The 27,958-nt window shown below is 28.2% G+C and overlaps 3 protein-coding genes across 3 annotated transcripts, besides 1 other annotated feature; 1 reads left to right on the forward strand and 2 right to left on the reverse strand.

The window, feature by feature from the left end:
• Nucleotides 1–8,426: 8,426 nt before the first annotated feature.
• Bm17093 (Uncharacterized protein) lies at nucleotides 8,427–9,650 on the forward strand (the record flags this gene model as incomplete). The annotated part of the gene is made up of 4 exons (XM_001896654.1): nucleotides 8,427–8,642; nucleotides 8,853–8,924; nucleotides 9,134–9,238; nucleotides 9,570–9,650. 4 exons carry the CDS (start codon nucleotides 8,427–8,429, stop codon nucleotides 9,648–9,650), a joined length of 474 nt encoding a protein of 157 aa, XP_001896689.1.
• A 3,150-nt stretch (nucleotides 9,651–12,800) lies between these two features.
• On the reverse strand, nucleotides 12,801–14,039 carry Bm6966 (Uncharacterized protein; the record flags this gene model as incomplete). Its single annotated transcript, XM_001896655.2, has 3 exons — nucleotides 12,801–13,001; nucleotides 13,278–13,512; nucleotides 13,834–14,039. The coding sequence occupies 3 exons, from the start codon at nucleotides 14,037–14,039 to the stop codon at nucleotides 12,801–12,803; spliced, it is 642 nt and encodes a 213-aa protein (XP_001896690.2).
• Nucleotides 14,040–15,206: 1,167 nt separating this feature from the next.
• Nucleotides 15,207–15,284: a sequence feature (Short protein (BM_BM18136, VIO99763.1) was converted to a misc_feature.).
• Nucleotides 15,285–16,076: 792 nt separating this feature from the next.
• Bm7864 (Uncharacterized protein) lies at nucleotides 16,077–27,855 on the reverse strand (the record flags this gene model as incomplete). The annotated part of the gene is made up of 9 exons (XM_043082711.1): nucleotides 16,077–16,139; nucleotides 16,727–16,895; nucleotides 18,180–18,392; nucleotides 22,696–24,331; nucleotides 24,397–24,852; nucleotides 24,970–25,512; nucleotides 25,584–26,543; nucleotides 26,626–27,453; nucleotides 27,828–27,855. The coding sequence occupies 9 exons, from the start codon at nucleotides 27,853–27,855 to the stop codon at nucleotides 16,077–16,079; spliced, it is 4,896 nt and encodes a 1,631-aa protein (XP_042938645.1).
• Between the last annotated feature and the right edge of the window lie 103 nt (nucleotides 27,856–27,958).

Below are 27,958 nucleotides of genomic sequence, written 5' to 3' on the forward strand. Positions count from 1 at the left end.
TTTTTAGCTTATTTTAAAAAAATTACAATGAAAAATGTATGTATTAAAAAAAGATTTAATTTCATCTGTAATCATTAATCAGTAATCAGTAATCAGTTAAGATTTAAAATCAAAGCAAACATAATTATTAGAAGTTTAATTTGTAGAACTAACAGAAGTGATATTTGAGATTGTATTTGTCATATATTTTAGCAATATTATTTTCTCGCAAATATAAAAAGAGAATGAAAATGCGTCTAAGTTTGAAATTACTTATCAAAAAGTTTAATAAATTTGAAAATAAGAAACGAAATAGAATTTGAAAAAAGCGACAGACCATTTTATTTTGAAGTATTAAACAGTTTACAATGATAATTTAAAGTATTAAACAGTTTACAAATGACACAATTCAGTGATAATTTAGTGAGTGAAATGTTTACAAATAGAATTTTTAAATAGTTCAACTCTTTAAATCATTTCAATTTTCCATTAATTTGTTGAAAATTATATTCACATAAAATTTAAATAAGAAAATTTTGAGTAAGGAAAATATTTTGGCTTAATTTAAACTTCACTCGAATTTTGCCTTCCGCAAGTAAGCTAGACTGTCAAACATTTTAAAAAACATTTCAAAAGTATTAAATAAACATTTTAAAAATTGAACATTGCAAAATTTCAAAATAAACTTATGCTATGAAGGAATATCAACCAGAGCTATCCATCCAATCATAATTGATGAAATGCTGAAAGTTTTTTAATATTTTTTTTTTTTTTTTTAAAAAAATCTCCAATGATAAATTTGAGAAATTTCGAAAACTGATAGCGTATATACAGTAAATTTTTTAAAGTTAAATATCTTCATAAAAACTTTTTTTATATTTCGATGAAAAAATTTTTTTTCATTTAATTAATTTAATATTTTAGCTAAAAAATTTTACCTTGCATAACTCGGATTGCTGATAATCATAAGTCTAATGCGTTAAATGAAACCTTTTATTAAATTAAAATGAGTTAATAAATAAATTATTTTGACTATTTGAAAAAAAAAAAAAAAAAAAAAAGTGACAACATTTCAGCTTTACGAAAGAGGCATATAAGAGAGAAAATAGAAGTAAAAAGGAGGATTCTAAGAGTTTTTTTCTTATAAAAAAGACCTTTAAACTAGCGTTACAGTACTTTTTCAAATAGCTTTAATTAATAATTAAAATTTTTCAAAAAAATTTTTTTTTCTAACTTTCAGAAGGCTGAAAATCAATTTATTGTTGCTTAGCTATGCTAAATATTAACTTACTTTTTAACAATACCAAATAATGAAAAAGTAACATTTACAGGAAAATTCGAAAAAAATAGGAAAATAAACAGACCAGCAGAATAGCTAGAAGGAAAAAATAAATTTGAAAAAGATACTTTAATAAAATATTCTTACTTAGTTACAGATGAAAATATGAATTTGAAAATTAAAATTTTATGTCTAATAAATTAATCAAATATAACAAAAATACAAAAAAAAACAAAGCATTGAGAGCTATTGTGTTGCTAAAAGTAGAATTGAAATAATTGATATAATAGAAGCAGATGAAATAAATAAGGTAAAAAGTGATTTGTGACAAATAAATGAGTTTTTACTTTCATACATTCCTTGGCTACAACTTAACTTAGAGATATAGCATGCAAAAATATGATTAAATTACTTGAAGAGATACTTTTTAGAAAGTTATTCAATAAGACTTCGAGAATTGATTACAAGAAATAAGGGATCAATTGAAAATTTATTTGATCGTACGCCTTAACCAAATTGAAGAAATAAGTAAAAGTATTCGTAAATTTTTATGAGTTAAATAATCCTAGTGTATAAAATTTTTTTGATGTCATGATCTCGGGAAGTCTCAGCAAGAAATGCCAACTCACTAGAGAATCATGAAATTTTTGCCGAGAACATAAATCTGATCTGCTTTCAGGAATAGTTTCAGGATAAAGAGTAATATATGCTATAATGCAGGATATAGATGAAAACAGGTCAAGATAAAACTGTGTGTAACCGGAAAATGTATGTTCATACCGAAAGATATCAAGGCTTCTTTCTAGACTTAACCGGAAGAAGACTTTTCGTTTTCAATTTTTTTTTTTTTTTCCGCTTACGAAGAATGTTTTAGCAAGTGGTGGCAGAAAATTGAAAGCCAGAAATTGCATCTTGTTAACATTGTTAAAGTAAGACTTAAAAAGTTTAATTTAACAATTTTCCTAAATTTTGTTTTTCCAAACTTTTCTACTATCTAATTTGTCTTCCTCAAATATTTTCCATGCTATTTTATTTTAGCCTTGATCTTTAGAATAGATTATTAAGTTAAATACATCTCTTTCATCTTTAAATTTCTTTTAAATCTGCTGTTTTATTAAATCATCATCTATCCTATCTGAAATTTAAATTTGATTTACCAAAGTATTTTTTGATCTGAAAAAATATATTGTACAGTTCATTATCCAGGATAATAAAAATGTAATCTTTTTTTTTTTTTTTTTTTTTTTTTTCATACAAGTCAAATAAAACTTGTTCATCTGATTCAGTAACTTTTGAGCTATTTTATTTCTATTAGATAGATTCCTTTAATTAATTAAGCAATATCTAACATTAATTGTCATTGATTTGAAATACAGTAGTGACACCAAGCTAATAGATCATAAGAAAAAAATTGAATATATAATAAACAACTTACATCAGTGATTGTTTTTGGTATAAAATAACTCAAAAGAAGAAGGCAAAAGTTGACTGAGACCTAAAATTGCTAATAATCTAACGGATAAATTAATTATGCACAATTAATTACTTAATTATAATGTAATCAATTTTTGGGCAATCTGTAATTTCAATTTCGATCATCGATAGAGCTTAGCAATTTCACTCGTTTAGTTGCTTTTTGTTTGATATTTGTTTATTTCAAAACATTATTATACGCTTGATTTAGCTCGACTGTTTATGCCAAAAATTTTTGTTGATAGTAAGTTATGCAAAAAAAATTGGGCCATAATTTAGCGTAGTTTAATTATTTGATTTTAATAATTTAACATTTTTTTTTCTTTAGTTTAATTGAAAATTGAAATTTTTTTTGTTTAAATAGTTTTAAAAAATTTTTAAAAGAAATGTGCAACAAATTAGTGCATAATTTGAAATTAAAAAAAAAAAATGAAAATCTTCAGGAATATGTGGTGATATGTTTTTAAATGAAATATTTGGCCAAATATAACAAATTACGCTTCTTCTCTGGCGTAACGTATGATCAAGATGGTGACAGCGTACGTGATAGTGATGATATCATCAAGTAAAATTAATCTTTTGATTTAAATTCATCTCTTCGTTTTTTTTTTTTTTTTTTTTTTTTTTTTTGTAGAAAAATTCATATCACATAATTCAAATATACTATTCTTTCATAAATCACTTTGACACTTCAGAAAAAGTGATCCGTAAGGAAAAAATTTGAATTGTTTGATAAAGATAATTGATGCATATTGAAGAAATTGCAGAGTTTTTTTAAATCAGAATATATTCAATCAAAATGATATCCCAGTTTAGAATAATTTAATTGTAAATTGATCAAAGGATGATCAAAAGATCGATCAATTCTGATATCTTTTCAGTTTGATAAGATTTATTTCTGACTTACACTAAATGATTGAATGCTTTTCAAAATATATTTGCAAGCATATTGCATTACAAAAATAAAAAAATAATGCATATTTGAAGAATTTGTTTAAAAAAAAGTTTTTCAAAATTTGAAATGCATAACACTGATTAAAAAATGCTTCATTCTTACATTAAATTTATTTATTATTCTATTACTTGTTATGTCTAAATAAAAAAAAAAAGTTTTTTTTTTTTTTTTTTCAGAATATCTCTATGATAATATAGCTCGAATGTGTGATAACGAATTATTAACTGGAATAGAATTTATCACTGATAGAAATATTTGATCAGATGTGGAAGCAATCCCAACTACGAACTTCATCAAGAACATGGTAAATAATTTTTGGTGACATAAACAATATGTGACATTTTCTCATCAGTGATATTCAATTTGCAATTTGGTACAAATGTAAATGAATTATTGAAAGTTAGTAATTTAAGAATCCTTTAAAAATAATCAAATAATGTTGGATGAAAAATTAAAGATTGTTAGCGATTAGAGAGTGAGTAAGGCATTGGCATAATAAAATTGAAGAATTTTGTAAATGAAATAAATTAAATAATTATTAAAACTGAGTTGACTCATGTTAATCTATCATTACGATTATAGTCCAAGTAAATTGAATTGTTTAAGTTTAAAAAATTCTTTTTTGAATTTCAAATAAGTTTTACTTTTAGAAATTTTTCTTTTTGAAAGAAATAACACACTTTGCAACATTTGCAAATTGTTTGATTTTTCATTGTTAATTTTCCCTTCAATTTGAAAAAAACAAAAAATTCTCATAAATTAAGCAAAATGGATAAATCATCCTCATTCAATCAATAAATTTCGATTTTTTTTTTTCGATTTAGGTGGTTGTAACTTATAACTCATATGAATCACTGTTTCGGTCATTTTGGTTTTTTTTTTTTTTAAATACATTATTTTACTAAAATTAGATCAGATTATTTGAATTCCAGTAAATTTAAATTTCAAAATTTTCATCGAAGCATATAGGCTTACAGGAGATGCAACTAGTAAGCATTTTTTTTAGTATGCTAAGAGAGTAAATAATTTATTATTCTAGAATAGTCGTTTGAGATCTTGAATAAAGGTAAGTAACAGAAATAGGTAATAGGTAGCAGTATGAATAGAAATAAATTTATTAGTTAAAAGAAATGCTTGCTTAAATAGTTCTGTTGTTATTAAATGATTAGCTTATATAGCTTATAGTGTTAGCATAAAAATTTCTGCTAAATTACCATTGCGTGTAATTTCAATGATTTGTTTTAAAGGTAATTCCGTGAAGCATTGAAAGCATATTGTAATTTTCATAATGTAACTTAAAAAGCTTTAGCGACATAATAAAAAGTAAACTGAAATATTGTAATATTATATTTTAATATAATTATATTACGTCAACTTCAGTATACATTTATCTATTTGTTAGCGATCTTCGAGACTGAATTGATCTTCGGCAGATTTGCATTTCCGATGGAGACAACACTGGGGTCATTGATCATTAAATTAGCACTTCAATGCTGTTTAAAGTTTTTGTAGCGGTGATATTCTTTAAGGCTGCTTTTATAAATTTCATTGAAAGTAACAAATGAAAGGTTTGATAGTGAAAGTTTGTGGATAATTAGAGGATGATACTTCGGATGTTGCCATCAGTGACATCCGGTATGCTTTGACATTCCTAACAGAGAAACATAAGACAGATATATGTCTTTGCCTTTTTCTTTTTTTTTTTATTACATTGAAGTTAATCGTTCGGTTACGGTTAGCCAACAGCGTAGAACACGTTAATAAACTTTAGCTAAACCGTATTTTAATATTTAAACCATAAAATGACCACATCATATATGTTTAAAATTCAACTATTAAAGTTTGTAATTAAATTTTGCGCAAAAATTCATCAGCAAAAATTATGAAAACTTTCAATTAATCATGGTTTTAATTCAATTTAAGAATTAAAATTAAATTTTATTTCAAATTTAAATTTTTAATTTTTTAAAAATTTTAAAATTTGTAATAGTTTTCTTACATTAAACAAGGAAATTGGTTCTAAATTATCAATTTTAATTTTAATTAAATGCTGAATCTGCTAAAAATTGCAATTAATTTAAAGAAAAATAAATATTTAAGACTTAGTTGATTTTGAAATCCTGTTTGTCAGTATGTAACACTGAAATCTGTATGTACATTATTTTTATAATGTGTTGCATAATTCTTTTTGCTCTATCTATCCAAGATTTTCCCCGACTTGTAACACTTTTTACCAACAGTTTCTAGTTTTTTGCTATCTTAAAAGCATATTTTTTTCACTCAAAGCTCTCGATAAGTTTGCAGCTATTAATATTTTAGCATCTATTAGTTAATTCATTAATAAAATCCATGTTACTGTTTAATATGGCTGAAAACGATTTGGGCTGGTTAGTTAATGCACAGCTCAGCCGGTAGAGCAGCTGGCGTTTAATCAGTAGGTTGAGTGGTCGATTCTCGCCAGGACCACACTACTAAATTGTAAGGAATAATTATGGTGTGGAAGAGGAGATATTGGTTCACTAGTTTGAGAGGGGGAACTCCATCACTAAAAAAAAAAAATGCCGATCATTGGCAGAAAACAAAAGAGAATTATTGGTCAGCCCCCTAGTGATCGGAAAAAAATTGCTGATGAAGTAAGAATGAGGGGGATGAGCGCAGGATTTTTCTACTGGTCTGAATTATATGCCCCCTTCAAAAGGGAAACCCAACCAACGACATACTTTAGTGGAAGTGAATGGTGAGAGAATGTGTGTACTTTGCATGAATACGCAAAAAAGGCTATTGTTTATCATTCATTGAGTAACATTCTTTTTCTGTTTTTCTGATTAAGAATTTGATCATGAAAAATATCTAAATTCCAGTGTTACGTACAGACAAGCAGGATTTCAAAACAAATCTCTTCTTAATCTAAGTGAAATATAGTAACCAAGCGTTCATGTAGATACTAATGAGCAGTTTAGTTGTAGTTTATACGACTTTTTCAAATGTGAAAAAATGTTTCTGAAGAATTATTAAACAAGAAATTAAGTACATGTGCAAATATATTTTCTAAAGTGAATTCTCTTTACTTGTGAAAAAGCGAAACTAAGAGTAGTTGTGAAGTAATAGCAGTTATGAACCAAACTTAAATCTAATTTACAAAATCTAATTCTAATTAAGTGCCAAAACCACAAAAAATGACAATTCATTAAAAAAAATAAATATTCAAAACTTCATTGATTATTTCATATGCATTGCACTAGAGACGGTCATATATGGTGTGGTCATTTTATAGATTAAATATTAAAATACGCTTTTGTAACTAAGTTTTGCGCAAAAATTTATCAGCAAAATTAATAAAACTTTCAATTAATCATGGTTTTAATTCAATTTAAGAATTGAAATTAAATTTTATTTCAAATTTAAAATTTGAATTTTATAAAAATTTTAAAATTTGTTACAGTTATCCTACATTAAACAAGGAAATTGGTTCTAAATTATCAAATTTAATTTTAATTAAGTGCCAAAACTACTAAAAATAGCAATATTTTGAATTTAATTGGTTATGTTGTATGCATTGTACCAGTGCTAGTCATCTATGGTGTGGTCATTTTATAGTTTAAATATTAAAATACGCTTTTGTAATTTAGTTTTGCGCAAAAATTCATCAACAAAAAAAATAAAACTTTCAATTAATCATGGCTTTAATTCAATTTAAGAATTAAAATTAAATTTTATTTCAAACTTAAATTTTTGAATTTTTTAAAAATTTTAAAAATTAGTAATAGTTTTTGTTCGCTTATAGATCCTTTCCCATTTAACGTTAATGAAAAAAGACCAAAAAACAACAACAACATCATTGTGGTTTCACCTATAAATTTTGCTTTTTTAATTTTCATCATTTTTAATTTACTTACCTCACTTTCTGATAAAGTAATCAAACATTGGCAAGTGCTGATTTATTCAAAATTGTGGAAAAATCCCGATAAGAATAGAAAAATAATTTATGTAGAAAGTTATTGTCTGACTTCATTTAATACAATTGGTTGTTCAGCTTTTTCTGAACGAATACAAAAAAAACGAAAAATGAAAAACGAAAATTCAATAGAACAAAATTAACCAAATGCTAATGAATGAAAAGAAAAAGGTTTTCAATTTTTAAAAAGATGGATTATTCCTGTAAATTTTACGAAATTTTGCTTAGTTTAAGCCACTGAATTTTAACAAGAATAACTGTCTATTTGATTATAACAATATTTATAAAAGACTGAATAGACTTTTTGATAATTTCGGAAGTCTTTATAAAGAACTATAGAGAATTTTGTCACACAGTGTGTAACATTTATCATTTCCAAATTTTTCCTTTTTCTACCACTTTCTGTTTCCTATTTTTTTTTTTGCTTGAGCACTTCATGAATTCATAATTTGAACCAACAAAATAAATGTTTGATAGTTCGGATTGATAGAGTTGTCATCTTTTAATTTCGATGCATCATTGTGAATTAATGTAATAATTGTTAAGAAAATAAAGATTAAAATATGTACAGTAATTATAGTATGATTTTTAGATATTAAATTATCCAAACAAATTCCTATTTAACTGAGCAATAAAACAGTTCATATCCTTTCGTTCATCATCGAACATATTTGAGTCATAAATTAGAATGAAAATAATCGTTTACATTGAGTATTTTATCTCTCAGATGAAATTTTGCAGAGGGAAAAATTATCTTCTTTGCAATGCATAGCTGGAAAATTATTATGGAATTGCTTGGTGGATTCAGTATTTGTCATTTAATTTTATTCGCAAATGAATTGAATGGAATTAGTGCTGGTACAGTACATAGCAAAATGCTATATAATGAAGGAAGACGCATACTACGAGCAGCAAGACCAAGAAGAATAGCAAGGTTGACAACAACAACAGCGGCAACAACAACAACAACAGCAGCAGCAACAACAACAACACAATTTGAAGTAAACAAATTTTAAAATAAGAATGGCACCTCTGTCCAGTATTTTAAATTGTTGTCGAAATGGTAACGTTGCTATTAGATCCATCACAACGATTACAAATGAGACACAATGGACATATCATAAGGTTTGATTCTGCAAAGATCTTAGCAGAGTTACTTATCAGTTCAGTAGAATATTTCAAGATAATGTGATAACGAGCTATATGTTTAGCTGATGGAAGTATTGGCCTCTCTGAAGCAGCGACATTCGAACTGTGCACCGCAACAACAAATCATTCAGGAAGTAAGTCGAGAATTAAAATTATGACTGCTTCAAGCTTTTTCAACAATCGAACTTATAAAACATGAAAATATTTGAGTGATAGAGAGGATAGCTTTTTGACATAATTAAACATAAAAATTTTGAAATATGAAAACAATACGCTAAAAAATTTTGTTATCAAAGAAAGAGAGCAAATAAAATGCAAATAAATAAATGTTTCATTTTCACAGCTCGAGAAAGGCATAATCAAACATAATACATTAGAGGACTATTATTTTCTTCTCGATGAAGAATTGCGTGGAGAATTGATCAATTTAATAGCTATCGCATCCTCTGTAAGTGAAATCAAAATTTTTTAGCAATGGTTATTGATTTTAAAAAATAAATTATAAAGAAAAGGTTTGCTGTAAAGGTTCAATTTTCAAAGGTTGAAGAAATAAGAAATTTTAAAATTCTTTTGTTATGATAACGATAAAAATTTCTAGAATTTTTGTTAATATTTTTAAATTTTGATTGATAACAATCATCAGGAAGCACCAGTAATGCGTGTGTAACCGATATGATAAAGGAATGAAAAGTTCTAAAGAGATAATTGTTCACAACTATGGTTCGCTTAAGTAACTAAAGGTCATGAAGTAAGTATCACTTCTTTATATGCAATTTCAGGTTACTGATAGCTCATTCGTAGTGGAAAACGATAAAAACGATCTTGCAAAATTCATTTTGGAGAATTTCCTGGAAGACTGAAATGGCGTAGTATGAGAAATGCTGAATATATTCAATTTTGTTGTTATAAATTTAAATAAAATGCCTCACTCTTTTCATATTTAATTTGCGTAACTCTCAAAAGCTTAAATATATGCTTCAACAATTGATAACCTAGTAATGGAGTTATATTGTAGTATTATGAGTAAACAAAACTTACAAAAGTCTGCATTGCGTTAAACATATCAATGCGAAAAATGATACATAGTTGGCGCAGATAGCATAGCTTTCCGATTTTGACACGTTGAAGTGAAAAAGTATTTTTGATATCATTCCTTCTTCGAGAGTGATATGATAATTGATAAAAGAATGGAAATTGAAGCTAATGAAGTAATTATTGGTGAAATTGATTACAGTGACAGCTTAAAATTATCTAATTCCTAAATCATCCGATATGCTTGCATGCGTTCATTATAGTATTTACATTTCTTTCTGTCATTCATTTTTTTTTTCCCAATGAATTAAACGGAATTTCTAAAATATACCGGCATACACTGTTGTTAATTTCACGAAGTGACCTGATTGAATTAATGATAACAAGGAATTTAGCATGAAATCTTCAGTTATGAAGCTATTTTGCAGAATTCTTTTTTCCTATTTATTTACAGTAAGGTTAATATGAATGGTTTAAAGAAGCTATCACTACGATGGGTTATTCCTCAAATTTATCACAATAAATTATCTTTTGCAATGTTTTTTTTTTTTTTTTTTTTTTTTATTTATTAAAATAAGTGAAGAAAAAGATAACAGAATTTGAATGCTTTTTGTGAATCATACAGCCACAATTAAACTGAGTTAGCTTTTATGAAACGAGTTCAGATTGCAGTTCAATTAAAAGAATAAAAGACATTGGATGAGAAATTTTTTGAAACAACAAAATTCCATCTAAATTTTGTCACAATTAATAAACCTATGACATGTCTGTATGAAACAAATTCACATATTAGATCAAAGTTTGATTCTTCTTGCATAGTAGCAATGCAATATTTAAAGCTCACTTCTATTAATAAATACCACCGAAAAGTGTTGAATTGGTCGTGCGCAATATGACAATGACAGTAAATTACATTGCTAATGAGCGATTGCAAAGATTTTTCTTCGTAAAATCAATCTAATGAATGCAAATTCATTGCTTAAGCAGTAAAGTCTTTGACAATATCACTAAAAATAAACAACTAAATGACTGTGATGCAATTGTTTTGTCAACTGTCACTCATCTTACTTCCTTGTCACTTGTTTTTAAATTAAGAAACAAATAAAGCTACAAACTTTAGCAGTAAAATCAGTTTATTTTTAACAGTAATTTTAATAATTTCGAAAAAGAAAGAAAATAAAAATAATAAGTAATTAATTCCTTAAATTGATCGTATCGTACCTGTTAAAATAAAATTAAATTATTCGATGAGTAAATGAATTATTCAGTAGATGTTTACAAGAATTGAACTGAAAAACTTTGATTGAAAAAAAGAAAACAAAAGTGACAGTATTTTCGAGACAATAACGTTTCTTTAAAATATTTGTTGTAAGAGAATTCCAAAAAAAAAAATTTCTTAAATAATTTTTACCATTTTCAAGCATTCTTTCCCACAGATCTTTCGAAAATTGTCTGAAAAAAAAAAACACAAATGATATTTTCAAAATTCACTGTGAATCGATTTTCATTCCTTAATAATTCATATATCTAACAATTCTTTCTAAAAATTAAATGATAAAAAAGCATCAAAATACATACAAAGTAATGGTCAGCTACTTCACTGCCAGTTAATTCAATAACCTTCCGACGATTTTCCTGAACAGTTTTCCTGACATATTTTTCTGTCCATACTATAGCAATTGGCAAGGTTAATGCGTATAATGGAGTTAGTTGTACACCTGAATTTCAGTAAAATTGTTTATAAAACTCACCTGCATAAATATTTCCGAACTCACACTACCAGTATTAAAAAATTACTTCATAAAATAGTTTCTAAAAATTTCCTTTTCTTAATCTAAAAATTTCCTTTTCTTAAATTTCTTTTTCTTAAACGATGCAAATTACACGATGATGACATAATTTTAGAAATTCGATACGATATCGATAACTCAGCAATGTTTCAAACTTTCAATAACAAAATTATCGTAAGAGTTTTGTAGTGGTAATATATTGTATCTATTCTAAAGTTTTATCTTTAATATATGTCCATATTAAAATTTCAATTTCGAATTAGTAAACTAAATCAGAACGAATGCAATCATTGATATGCGCAATAATAAGGTCAATATTTTCGTTGAACTGTGTTCAAATTTTAGTATTTCATATTTTTTGCATTTCAAGTCTTACACCTCTACTATTAGCTGAATTAATTTAACTTTAATTAAAGTTCAACTCATACTGGTCCATGCTTATTTATTCACATATACAAATCTTTTCTAAATTCAAAGAATCTGAATTATATTTGAAGATAAAACGAACATTCCAAGTAAATAGCAGTTGTGAGAGAAAATTTGGGAAAAGTGGAATTGAAAGTGTAGTACAGACAGTGTGCACTCATGTAAACTGCCAGGAGTAGCGCATGAAATGCTACCATTGGTGATAATGTCTGAAGGGAATTGATATTTTCCATGATTTGATAACGATGTGATAAGTTAACGTGAATTTTGTTTCGATGTAATCTCTGAAATTTGGTAGGATGAAATCTGTGGGTTTTCTTGTGTCAACTACAAAGTAAAATTTAGAGCAAAAATTAATTTAAAAAGATAACCTTTGCCATACATTTTTCTAAGAATGTAATCGAATGCAAGTAAATATTCATGTCAAAAGTTTAGATGAGGTAATTGGGCGGAAATTAACTTTACAATGCATTTTCATTTATGATAAGCAAGGTCATTTATGGGACAGATTAAAGAATGGCCTATTTTACTTCTTCTATTTTTTTTTACCTAAATTTTAGGTATTTCAACTGGTTTTAAATGATAAATATTTGACTCTTGGAAAAAAAAATTTTTTTAGCAAAATTTAAGAATTTCCTTTTCTTAATAATAATTTCTTAAGTAATTTATCTGTTCATGGATATATTTGCATAATTTTAGCGCCAACTCATTTTTTTATAAAAATGTATTTATTTGTTAGTATATGAGAAGCTTAAAATTCGATTAATTGATTGCCTTGTTAATAGAAAATAAAAGTGGAAGAACTAATGCTGAGATGAAAGAAATGGCTGCTTGAAAGCTAAGAACCACAATAACTTTTGCGCTTGCTTTATTACTTGCTCGAGCGCAGTAAACCATCATTCCATATTTAAGCAATGAAAAATTGCCATAAAGAAATAAAACGCACCCAATTCCAATTACAGTCTGAAAAATTGTATTTGCTATAGAAAATATTACAGATTTGTTGAAATGGTAAGCTTAGGATTTATGTTGCTTTAAATATATCATTTGAGACTGTATCTCAAAGCATCAAATTAACATCATTATTTAGCCAAATTTGTTAGACATTCTGCATCTCATTAATATAAACGAAATCAAAATTTAGTTCAATAATATTTTCAAATTATCAATGGATGAAAACATTTTGATATTGTTTAATTTAACTTAAATCATTGATGAAATTTTTTCAATTCTTCATACCTGTGCCATGATAAGTACAACAGCGATAGTTTTTCCAAAATTTTCGTATTTCGATGACAAAAATGTAGCAATAGCTCGCTCACTAACTATTGCAGGTACAGAAGCAACATTTAAGGACGATGTTAGAATAATCGGTCCTCGTATCATCAAACATTCCCACGGGAACATCATATACCCGCAGGGATCAGTGTGTTTCTTCTGATATCCCACTAATATATAGGTGTAGGTAAATACTCTATAACAAAATTCATCAGAAATTTCTACGGAAGAGTACAATCAACATAGTTCTTTGAGTTTTTATTTTGTCTAAAATGATTAAAAGGGGCTTTTCGAAATTAGTGCGTGCGTCATTTGCTTAGTGAAAAGCATTTTATCAAATATTTCCTCTTCTTCTGCATTCTTTTGTTATTGTTTTGCTTTTTTCACTTATTATATATGAATGATTTCTTTGTGCTTAATTTTTAGTTGTAACATTATTGTGTTACTGCCTTGTAGGTGATAAAAAGGAAAGGACAAATTTTAATTTTTCCATAAACTTGAAAAATGAAGAAACAACCTTGCAGCACAGTGAAGAATAAGCCATAACTGATGTGTGATAATCAAAATTCGAGTATTTTGATGTAATAAAATACGATTTGTTATCTTAAGCATTACCCATATTTCAACAACAAATCCTGTCGCTGATATGATAATCCCAACAATGATAATAGCGTTGAATGCGACACTATTAGCCAATTCGCTTGCTTGCTTACATGATTCCATATTTATAATTAGCCTAAAAATTTTGCAGCTTACTACTTTTCAATTTTAACAATTAAAATTAAAATATCTTCTTATAGGAAGATATTATATGTAAACAAAAAAATTAAAGATTTAATTCAGTAGGAAAAAAATTTGTTGAGAACATTTGATAATTTTGATAATAAGCAAGAACTTTGATAATAAGCAAGAAATCACCTTTAATTAACAGCTGATGTTGTTAACTAAAATTCTGTTGACAGATGTCAAACGTTCCTTCCAGGCAACTGTATGAAGATGAAAAGAGAATGAAAATGATGCATGAAAAGCTTCGAATATTTTATGAGAAGAGTTTTGATGACTTATTAAATAGTCCATGGAAAGCTTAATAACATTAAAGCTAGAATTGTGTGAATACATCAATGATTTTCATGGGAGAATTATAAAACTTCGTCAATTTATGAATGGCAGAATTTTGTTTTCAATAAAGAAATGTGAGAAATGATTGATATTTAAAGAGAGAAAAAAAAATGAGATAAATGGTATTTTTCTGTAAACACTGGGAAGTTTAGAGATGGTTTAATTTTTTCTTCTATTTCATTTTTCTACAATTTCATTTCTCTTCTTTCACCCGTAATTTATAACTTTTGTACTGAATAAGATATTTGATATCAACCACTGATTTGCATTATTTCACTTGGTCCAAATGATGTTTTGAAATGGACTCAATCACTTCATTATTCGGATCAATCTTCATCAATATTTTTGAAAAGCTTTTGAATTGATTGGAAGAAAACGTAAACTCTTCAGGATAGTTTTTTTAAATATTCTTGCTTCAGCAGTTGTCAGCTTACAATATTAATATTTTGAGCTTAATGATCATTTATAAAACTTGAAAAACAAGTAAAGAATTGGTTAAATAATTAAATTTTATGATAGTAATTCAAGTTTTTAGAGTTCTGCTGCTATTAATAAACACGATAATTTAAAATGAATTCTGTCCATTACTTTATTTATTAATTTGTGGAAAAATTTTAATTTCTCACGAAATATGGCTTGAGAAATTCGCACATGAAAAGATAAAAGCAAAATTATTTACTTAAGCATTAATCATGTTTTCTAAAAATTATTACCTGATATTCTTCACTAACATTGTTTGATGCCTGAACACTATTTATCCTTTTGATTATATTAGCACATTAGTCCTTGCTTTTTTTCTGCTAAATTTGAGAGCTTCAATCCATCATTTTTCGTTCCTGTGAATATTCTGCAATTCATAATAATTAAAAAAGTCAATCATGGTGGCAAAGTTACGTCGCATTTAGGACTTTTAGTGACCGTTTTTCCTTTATTGCAAATCTTAAGGTAAATATGAAATTCTTCAATCTAGTAAACAAATTAAATGCAATACTAAACGATACTTTCAAGATTTTCCATTTCTGCGAAACGATTATATTTATATTTGACAGTTGTAAATTTAAAAAAGCACATGGATTAAATAAAGCTGAGTGATCTGTGATGCAATTAACACTCACTTCATTCTACCAATAAACCAATTCCTTCACACATGATTGGTGGAAATAATTGCCTTATAAAACTGGTCATTAAGTACTAAAAAGCATCAATCAGAGTGACCAAAACAAAAACCATGAAAAAGTGCGATTTGTAAGCTGTTTCGTCGATATAATCATTTATCAGAATTTGAAAGAAGATAAAGATGATGAAAAGGAAAAAAAGAGGAAGAAGAGTACGGATTTGATGATTGTCTACTTTGATCTGAAATAAAAGTTGCTTAAAATAGATGGGTAACGTTAGATGAACCAAAAGTATACGAAATATTTGATATTGTAGAAATTCCCCAAATGATATCATTAAAAACCAATTCAATAGCAAAGAAGTCAGCTGAAGGGGAGATTTATTTAATTACACTTACAATATTATATGACATTAGATAAACTATGTGAACAACAGAATGTCGGGGGAAAAAAATTAAAACATTATTTAACTAAGAAATTTAATTAACAAACTTTTTAATCTTCATTCAATGTAATTCATTCATTGTCACATAGAATTAGTGGGGAAGATTAATGACAAATCTTGATCCATCCAAACTCCTTCATTAATCTGCAATAGATTTATTAATTGCACAAAATAATTTCGGATATTTTTAAAAAAAAAGTGCAAATTGAAAAGATAAAATTTAAAAATTAATGTATAACATCAACAACCTAACCAACTTCATAAAATAAAGACTTTACTTGACTGTCAGCGTCATCACTTCTATATCGATCAAGAAAAATTTGACTTATATGCAATCACTTTTCCTATATATGCTGGATGGACCCTTCAAGAAATTGTTGAATCCAGCAATTCCACATGATCTCCCTTTTGGAATATTAAAATTCTAATCAACAGACGTATGAAATTTTTTTGATGAATATGAAGTGATCATATTCCAATCTCAAACTTTCACTCTTATCGATAAGGCTTATTAAACAAACTAAAGCTGAATTAATGAAAATATAATTCAGCTCATATGTTCATATGAAACAGCTCATACGAAACTCACATTTTTGTTTAACAGAAAGTAGGCGATTTGTTGATAATTAATTATTAATTATGAAGAAAAGCCCCATATAAGATAAATCATTGAAATTTGGTTCTCAAAAAACCTGTCTTTCCTTCTCCGTAAAACCTAATCTTCAACTTACAAGCCTCGATTCACAGACAGTTAATTTTCGAACTTGTATTTCCAGCCAGCTAATAGTGATAGTTCTGTAAGCATGTATTTGACAATAAAGGATGTGGCAATTCAACTGTCGTTTATGAATTGATTCTGGCTGCATCAAAACTCGAGTTTCAGTTTTCTCTGCGCAGTAGCTTAAAAAAATACCAAATTGTAGAAAAATAGAAAAATAATGAAAATGACTAGATCACACCAGCATTTATGATAAATGCGAGAGAATATATTGCTCAATTCATCATGTTACTGAACATATTGCTTTGATTTTGAATGTTTATAATAAGCAATATCTCGAAGAAACTAGTTGTTGGGAGTAAATAACTTGAATAAATAATAATAACCACTTAAGATGTAATTAGTTGGTACATAAGAATTAAGTATATAATATTACTACTCTTACAGAAAGTTTACTGCCAAATTCTGTATAAGTGATCACGTATTTTTTCTATTAGTTTAAATTAAGTTGATTAGAAATTTAGAAACAAAAATTAGACGTGTTTATACATATTTCTGAAGCACATTCTTCATGTAAATAAGACTAATTAAACTAGAGATCTCTAGCATACAAACATTTTAAACTATCATCTATTTACTCACCTAAACAAAAGATGGACAACCACACATTATTTTGTACGAAAATAGAAAATTGAATCAAAATCATAAAACGAAAACCATTTGAACAAATTGCACTTGTTTTCCTATACAAGATCATAGCTGTTGCACCCAATAAAAAAAAAAAAAAAAACATCACGGTGATAAAAACAATGAAACCATTGTAATCGAAAAACTTAACAATCAAGAGAATGAAAGTTGTTCAAAGTTTGAGCTAAATTTTTGGGGAGGAAAACTAATGAACCATTGGGGGCAAATGACTAAGCAAGGAAAAAGAAACTTAAGGAAATGTAACATAATTTACTGACAGGTCAAATATCTTCAGAACTAATATTGACCCAAAAATTATGCGCATTATCACCTATTTCCTATTACATTCATTTCTTTGAAGCAATAAATAACAATGTCACTATTTCAAAATAAGAGAAAAGTTCAAAGAATAATGGTTGAGGTAAAAGTTTAAACTCAAAATTAACTTGAATGCTTAAAAAAGAAATTAACTTACTACATTGGTATTCCTGCATTTAATTATGTAGCCGAAATCCTAAAATCAGTCATGTCTGATTTTGAATTTCGAAAGAGTATATATGTAGTATACGTCCAAAAAAATTATTGTACGTTTTGGAATACAGCGAAGGTTAATAATAACTACAGATCAGCAAAATATTTCTATTTGCAGAAAAAATATCATGATAATTCAATTATAAAAGTATGAAAAGAGAGATTACAACATCCATGGAGATTACAATTTAAACCTCTGAATGATTTAAAATCAGAACCCACATTAAGGCTTGTTTCAATATACTTACTTCATATATTCAGCAAACTGCGCTTGATAGAAATATTCCACAGGAACAATATATGCAGGACAACGAGAATTAACATTGCCAGATCGATCCAAATTTGCTAAAACTTTTTCCAAAAATGTATCCCAGCAATAGCAACACACCACTGCTTCCTGACTAACCACTGGCACTATAGTACGACAACGCAACGCACAAATTTCGACGACATTATCAAATCTGCAAATGATAATCAAGATCCATCCTTCACTTATGTTTGCGAATAGTAATTAATTAATTGCTTCTTGGATATCTTCCTACTGTCCAAAGGATACCTCTATAAGCTATCTAAAAATAACACAAACTATCTAAAAGTAGTTAATACTAGACTTAAATATAGCCTTGTCTCAATCAATCCCACTTTCATGGACATCTGTCACCACAAATGTCACTGTGATATTGAGTTATTCAACATATTTTACACATTTGAACTTTTGCTTCGTCTATTGAGTTCTTCATATAATTATCGTCAAAAAAAAAAAAAAGATTAAAGAAAAAAAAAACTTATATAGGCGCTTACATTCTAAAAAACTGATTTTGCTCGTCTTAACATAGTACCATATCAACAAATACAACTTATATCAGAAAATATTTGAAACTTGAGAGTTGAAATAGGCAATCAGCTCTACAGATTTATTACACATTTGTAGATCGAGCTTATACACAATTCGATTAATAGAGATGGATCAAACTGATGCATCGCTACTACTGAAACCTTCTTCGAACTAAAGTAAAGACAACCTTTAATCTCACTTACTTGAATAACACAAAGAACAGTACTGCTTCTGAAACAAAAACGTTAGTGTGAACTATGTTAATGTTATTTCTACACATATTTCTGGTAAATCGATGTCGTTATCATTTTAATATTTCATTTATTTCACCAGAAAGAAGCGGAACTCAACTTACCTAACCATAACCATGTCCTATTTTTATTAATTTTAAGTCAAAAAAAAAAAATCAGAGCAAATAAAAGATGAAATACATCTCATGATAAGTATATGCTATTAAAATACAGACAATAAAAGTGAATAAAATTTCCATAAATATTTTTGTCCTTTGGAAGCAAATAAGCATGAATTCTTCATTTTAGATCTTTTATTGAAAAAAAAAAAAAAAAATCTAATGAACAAGTCCATATAAATATGGAGATGAAACAAACAAAATCACATAAGCAAGAAGACAACACACTGGTAAAAAATCAAAAATTCCTACGAAATTGATAATGAAACAAACTAATCGATAGGTTTCATAAACATCGAGTAATACTCAAAAACGATTATTTTGAATGGTATTATTATTTACATAAACGAAACTTTTATCAGCAATGAATTTGTCTCTTAGCAGAGCATTGATGAATTGATCGAATACAGCAACGAGTCATCTAAAAAAGAAATGAATTCATGCTGTATTTTCAAATGTTTACATCAAAGATTTAGTATCTCTCGGATGAGTGTGTTTACTTAGCTATCTAGCGACAAGAAATGTCGTTTTTTGACACGATCAATCATTTCTATTTAATTCTATTTAATATTTTATAGAGTCGAAGTTTCACGGTTAAATTTGTATTTTTTTTTTTTTTTTTTCATATAAAGTAAATATAACTTGCTCCATGGCTGATTGCATCTCATGATCTATTTGTCACCATATAGGCAATTGTGATAAAGAACACGCCCATCGACTGTGCACATTCCTGAAAGTTTGAAAGTTAGGAAGAAAAACTGAAAATTCGAAAAGTAAACATTTAAACTTTTATACAGAAGCGAACTACATATAAACCTTAGCTTCATTTAAATTGCGTTCTAATAGTGCTAGTCATAACGTCGAATACTTTATTTGGGAATTAGATTTTATTTTCTGTAATGTATAAATCAAAATGAAACAACAGCTTTTGCATCCTTTGCAGATTTGTAAACAATTGCAAGTTGTAAACATTGGAAACATAATGAAGCTCTCGACAATATTGCTGAAAAGTTATCTAATGCCATGATTCTTCACCATTCGCATTCTATTTTACTCTCCTCTTTTAATTTCTAGTAAAAAAATCAGGTTCTAAATTCAAACTAACATTTGAAATTTTAAATTTCGATTTATAAGAAACTCTTTAGCTGAATGAATCATTTATCATTAATTCAAGTTGTGTTGCCATTGTTTCATTTGAATGGTGCAATTATTCTTTCACCATTTGGCGCAATTTTACAGAATGTCATAAATTCACTCGTTTGCTCCTCGAACTGTTTTGCACAGTTGTGTCGCATATCCTTAAATAATCCATTCCGAGTTGCTTCCAGTTACTTTCGATAATTTTTCCTCCAAATTATCAGACCACTGTGGAACTCTTAACACATATAAGTTTGCAAGCAATAAATAGTTTCCCGGTACAAACACCCATAACATCACGTGCTATGTTGTTGGTACAGTAATACATCTGCTCATATATATGACTATGGTGGATCTCTGATTATGAATCTGAGTGGATCACACCACAGTTAGCAAAGAAATAAATGAATGACATATATACATGTGCTTGTTAGAGTTATCGATTCAATTTCTGTGCTCAATTTTGCAGATTGGTTATGAATATCGATTGTCAAGAAAAATGATAAATAAATTCATAATTCTTTTCTATTTCCCGCTAAAAATTAGTTTTGCTACTACTAAAGCACCTTAAATTTACTAAATATACCGTCAAAAAAATATATAAAATGATATGAACTGATAATTTCATAATTTTGAAGCAGGAAAAGCTGAAATTAACAGGCAAATTCATTTTTTCATTTTCAAAACAGCAGAAGTTAAAATTAACATTCATTATGGATGACTTGAAATTTCAGTTTTAAATGAGAAATTGGTAAGGAAATGATAAAATACAAATTTTATCAACCTAAATTAAGGAAAAAAAAATACAAATTTTTTTACAAATTTTTTTTTTATATTTTTTTTTTTTTAAATACAAATTTTATCAACCTAAATCGATTTGATTAAGCATATTTTCACTAGAAAAAATAATTTTGCATTTTATGCAAACTAAATCTTTCACTATAAAAATTCACCTGCATGATAGATAAATATTCCGCACTTTCATTTTTCGATTTTTTCTAATTTTCTCATCAATCTTTAACAGCTAAAATCCGAATAACTGGATTCTGGAATAACTCCAACTCATATTGATCAATATCATGAAAGTAACCAACGAAATGAAATGCTTACTTCTATATTCAACCGCTCTTTTCCATTGTGAGTTTCTCCCAGCCACTTTTGCTAATTCCCCCGCCGAATTTATCAAGACCACTATGAAATTCTTAACACATACACATTAGCAATAAACAATCCCCCGGTACCAACACCCCGTACCACCATAACGCCATCTTGTTTGGAACAGTAACACATCTGCTCATATATATATATTACTATGGTGGATCTTTGATTATGAATTTGAGTGGATCACACCACAGTTAGCAAAGAAATAAATGAATGACATATATACATGTGCTTGTTAGAGTTATCGATTCACTTTCTGTGCTCAATTTTGCAGATTGGTTATGAATAACTAAGTTAAAACTGTCCACAATAAAAATATCTCAAAATTATTAACTTTGTTACTATCAGAAATTAATTGCAATGTTAATATTAGTGTTCGATGCATAAATGAAATTTAAGAATTTTCAATTTTAATTAAACTTAAAAATATAAGAAAAAGTTCATTTATTGGTAATGTTCACTTCTTGGACGGTTAGCATAATACTGAGAAGAGACATTTATCAATTGATCTGATCATTGTTTATTTCTCTTTTTTTGAGTAAAAATTAAAAAATGAGACCTGGGGGTGGTGCAATGAAAAAATTTGGTGCGAAAAGACGAATGAGATTTAAGCATAATAAAGTTGTTAAACGAAAAGTTTTGAAAGCACCGAAGAAAAAAGGAATGATCAAAGGAAAGAGTAAATTTAGACAGAAGAAAAATAAACAAAGGATGAAAAAAAGATCTTCAGAAAAAAGTAAGACGAATAGACGAAATGAATTGAATCAATTTATGATCATTTTTTTATCAATTGAATTAATTGTGGAGCTAAATATATATATTTAGGATAGGTAAAGCATATGTTGGATAAGTAAAATCAATACTGATTAAGTATAAATTAAGGATTTCAAGTTATAAATTAACTTATAAATAACAAATTAATGAAATCTAGAAGAGAAATAAGCTTAATGAACGAATGAGTGGTAGCTGGAGATAATGAATTTGTCTATAATCCATTGGTGATAAATTGAATAATTGATAAAATTGAATGATAAGTTGAATAATTGATAAAATTAAATGATAATTGAATGACTAATAAAATTTAATTCAAAAAAAAAAAAAAAAGAAAAGTACTGTAAAATATCTTTTATCTATTAAATAAACTAAAGAATTTTACAGTATGCAAAGATTTGACATTAATTTATCATTCGGAACAAATATTATTTTCATTGAAATAATTTACTGATCGATTCCCTTTCTCAATTTCTGCATGTTGCGATCGAATGGATCAAATGCAATGTTGCGAAAAAAATGCAATATAACGACCAAATGCGGTGTTGCGGCCAAATGCAATGTTGCGACCAAATGCAATATTACGACCAAATGCGGTGTTGCGGCCAAATGCAATGTTGCGACCAAATGCAATATTACGACCAAATGCGGTGTTGCGGCAAATGCAATGTTGCGACCAAATGCAATATTACGACCAAATGCGGTGTTGCGACCAAACGCAGTATTACGACCAAATGGAATATTACGATCAATTACAGCGTTGCGATCAAATGGAATATTACGACCAATTACAGCGTTGCGATCAAATGGAATATTACGATCAATTACAGCGTTGCGATCAAATGGAATATTACGATCAATTACAGCGTTGCGATCAAGTGGAATATTACGATCAATTACAGCGTTGCGATCAAACGCAGTATTACGACCAAATGGAATATTACGACCAAATGCTATATTACGATCAAATGGAATATTACGATCAAATGGAATATTACGATCAAATGGAATATTACGATCAAATGCTATATTACGACCAATTGGAATATTACGATCAAATGGAATATTACGATCAAGTGGAATATTACGATCAATTACATCGTTGTGATCAATTGCAGTATTACGATCAAATGAAATATTACGATCAAATGCTATATTACGACCAAATGGAATACTACGATCAAATGCTATATTACGATCAAATGGAATACTACGATCAAATGCTATATTACGATCAAATGGAATATTACAATCAAATGCTATATTACGACCAAATGGAATACTACGATCAAATGGAATATTACGATCAAATGCTATATTACGACCAAATGGAATATTACGATCAAATGCTATATTACGACCAAATGGAATATTACGATCAAATGCTATATTACGACCAAATGGAATACTACGATCAAATGCTATATTACGACCAAATGGAATATTACGATCAAATGCTATATTACGACCAAATGGAATACTACGACCAAATGGAATATTACGATCAAATGCTATATTACGACCAAATGGAATATTACGATCAAATGCTATATTACGACCAAATGGAATACTACGACCAAATGGAATATTACGATCAAATGCTATATTACGACCAAATGGAATACTACGACCAAATGGAATATTACGATCAATTACAGCGTTGCGATCAAATGGAATATTACGATCAATTACAGCGTTGCGATCAAATGGAATATTACGATCAATTACAGCGTTGCGATCAAATGGAATATTACGATCAATTACAGCGTTGCGATCAAATGGAATATGACGATCAATTACAGCGTTGCGATCAATTGCAGTATTACGATCAAACGAAATATTACGACCAAATGCTATATTACGATCAAATGGAATATTACGATCAAATGGAATATTACGATCAAATGGAATATTACGATCAATTACATCGTTGCGATCAATCGCAGCATTACGATCAAATGAAATATTACGATCAAATGCTATATTACGACCAAATGGAATATTACAATCAAATGGAATATTACGATCAATTACATCATTGCGATCAATTGCAGTATTACGATCAAATGAAATATTACGATCAAATGCTATATCACGATCAAATGGAATATTACAATCAAATGCTATATTACGACCAATGCTATATTACGACCAAATGGAATATTACGATCAAGTGGAATATTACGATCAATTACATCGTTGTGATCAATTGCAGTATTACGATCAAATGAAATATTACGATCAAATGCTATATTACGACCGAATGGAATATTACGATCAAATGGAATATTACGATCAATTACATCATTGCGATCAATTGCAGTATTACGATCAAATGAAATATTACGATCAAATGCTATATCACGATCAAATGGAATATTACAATCAAATGCTATATTATGGCCAAATGCTATATTACGATCAAATGGAATATTACGATCTATTACAGCGTCGCGATCAAATGCAGTATTACGACCAAATGGAATATTACGATCAAATGCTATATTACGACCAAATGGAATATTACGATCAAATGGAATATTACGATCAAATGCTATATTACGACCAATTGGAATATTACGATCAAACGAAATATTACGACCAAATGCTATATTACGATCAAATGGAATATTACGATCAAATGGAATATTTACGATCAAATGGAATATTACGATCAAATGGAATATTACGATCAAATGCTATATTACGACAATTGGAATATTACGATCAAACGAAATATTACGACCAAATGCTATATTACGATCAAATGGAATATTACGATCAAATGCTATATTACGACCAAATGGAATATTACGATCAAATGGAATATTACGATCAATTACATCGTTGCGATCAATTGCAGTATTACGATCAAATGAAATATCACGATCAAATGGAATATTACAATCAAATGCTATATTACGACCAAATGCTATATTACGACCAAATGGAATATTACGATAAATTACAGCGTCGCGATCAAATGCAGTATTACGATCAATTACAGCGTTGCGATCAATTGCAGTATTACGACCAAATGGAATATTACGATCAAATGGAATATTACGATCAAATGCTGTATTATGGCCAAATGCTATATTACGATCAAATGGAATATTACGATCAAATGCTACATTACGACCAAATGGAATATTACGATCAAATGGAATATTACGATCAATTACAGCGTCGCGATCAAATGCAGTATTACGATCAATTACAGCGTTGCGATCAAATGCAGTATTACGACCAAATGGAATATTACGATCTATTACAGCGTCGCGATCAAATGCAGTATTACGACAAATGGAATATTACGATCAAATGCTATATTACGACCAAATGGAATATTACGATCAAATGGAATATTACGATCAAATGCTATATTACGACCAATTGGAATATTACGATCAAATGGAATATTACGATCAATTACATCATTGCGATCAATTGCAGTATTACGATCAAATGAGATATTACGATCAAATGCTATATTACGACCAAATCGAATATTACGATCAAATGCTATATTACGACCAAATGGAATATTACGATCAATTACAGCGTTGCGATCAAATGCAGTATTACGACCAAATGGAATATTACGATCAATTACAGCGTTGCGATCAAATGCAGTATTACGACCAAATGGAATATTACGATCAATTACAGCGTTGCGATCAATTGCAGTATTACGACCAAATGGAATATTACGATCAAATGGAATATTACGATCAAATGCTATATTATGGCCAAATGCTATATTACGATCAAATGGAATGTTACGATCAAATGGAATATTACGATCAAATGGAATATTACGATCAATTACAGCGTCGCGATCAAATGCAGTATTACGACCAAATGGAATATTACGATCTATTACAGCGTCGCGATCAAATGCAGTATTACGACCAAATGGAATATTACGATCTATTACAGCGTCGCGATCAAATGCAGTATTACGACCAAATGGAATATTACGATCTATTACAGCGTCGCGATCAAATGCAGTATTACGATCAAATGGAATATTACGATCAATTACAGCGTCGCGATCAAATGCAGTATTACGATCAAATGGAATATTACGATCTATTACAGCGTCGCGATCAAATGCAGTATTACGACCAAATGGAATATTACGATCAAATGCTATATTACGACCAATTGGAATATTACGATCAAATGGAATATTACGATCAGTTACATCATTGCGATCAATTGCAGTATTACGATCAAATGAAATATTACGATGAAATGCTATATTACGACCAAATGGAATACTACGATCAAATGCTATATTACGATCAAATGGAATATTACAATCAAATGCTATATTACGACCAAATGGAATACTACGATCAAATGCTATATTTACGACCAAATGGAATACTACGATCAAATGGAATATTACGATCAAATGCTATATTACGACCAAATGGAATACTACGACCAAATGGAATATTACGATCAAATGCTATATTACGACCAAATGGAATATTACGATCAAATGCTATATTACGACCAAATGGAATACTACGATCAAATGCTATATTACGACCAAATGGAATATTACGATCAAATGGAATATTACGATGAAATGCTATATTACGACCAAATGGAATACTACGATCAAATGCTATATTACGATCAAATGGAATATTACAATCAAATGCTATATTACGACCAAATGGAATACTACGATCAAATGCTATATTACGACCAAATGGAATACTACGATCAAATGGAATATTACGATCAAATGCTATATTACGACCAAATGGAATACTACGACCAAATGGAATATTACGATCAAATGCTATATTACGACCAAATGGAATATTACGATCAAATGCTATATTACGACCAAATGGAATATTACGATCAAATGGAATATTACGATCAAATGCTATATTACGATAAAATGGAATACTACGATCAAATGCTATATTACGACCAAATGGAATATTACGATCAAATGCTATATTACGACCAAATGGAATACTACGACCAAATGGAATATTACGATCAAATGCTATATTACGACCAAATGGAATACTACGACCAAATGGAATATTACGATCAAATGGAATATTACGATCAAATGGAATATTACGATCAAATGCTATATTACGACCAAATGGAATACTACGACCAAATGGAATATTACGATCAAATGCAGTGTTGCGATCAAAGTTTACTTTCACTTTAACCAATGAAATTAACTAAGAAACTTCTTCGCAAGCAATAATTTTCTATTTTCTGTGCCATATTTGCTACAAGGAATTTGAAAGGCTAAAACAATGGGCGCATTCGTACCTCTAAGAAATACGAAAAAGACTATAAGCGCTTCGCCACGGAATTTTCAATTAATTTTTTATTAAACTTACCTATAAATTGGCTGACTCATTTATAGTATATATTCTAGGCTTGCAGTGGCCATAACTTCTGGCTGCTTTCCACATTTATAGGCCTAAGGACTGGAAAAATTTTTTTTTTTTTTTTGGAAGACTTATTTTTTTTTTTTTTTTTTTGGAAGACTTATTTTTTTTTGGAAAAATCTTTGGAAGACTTATTTACACTCTAATGTCTGCCATGTTGATAGCATTGTGCTCACAAGTTGACAATTTGTGAAGGAAAGTTTTTAATTTCACTTTGAATTCAGCTGTTCGCTCTTATTTTTTGATTTCAGTAGCTCTGCTCGGACAAAT

This window comes from Brugia malayi (genome assembly GCF_000002995.4).
Source record: "Brugia malayi strain FR3 genome assembly, contig: Bm_007, whole genome shotgun sequence".
NCBI classification, from domain to species: domain Eukaryota; kingdom Metazoa; phylum Nematoda; class Chromadorea; order Rhabditida; family Onchocercidae; genus Brugia; species Brugia malayi.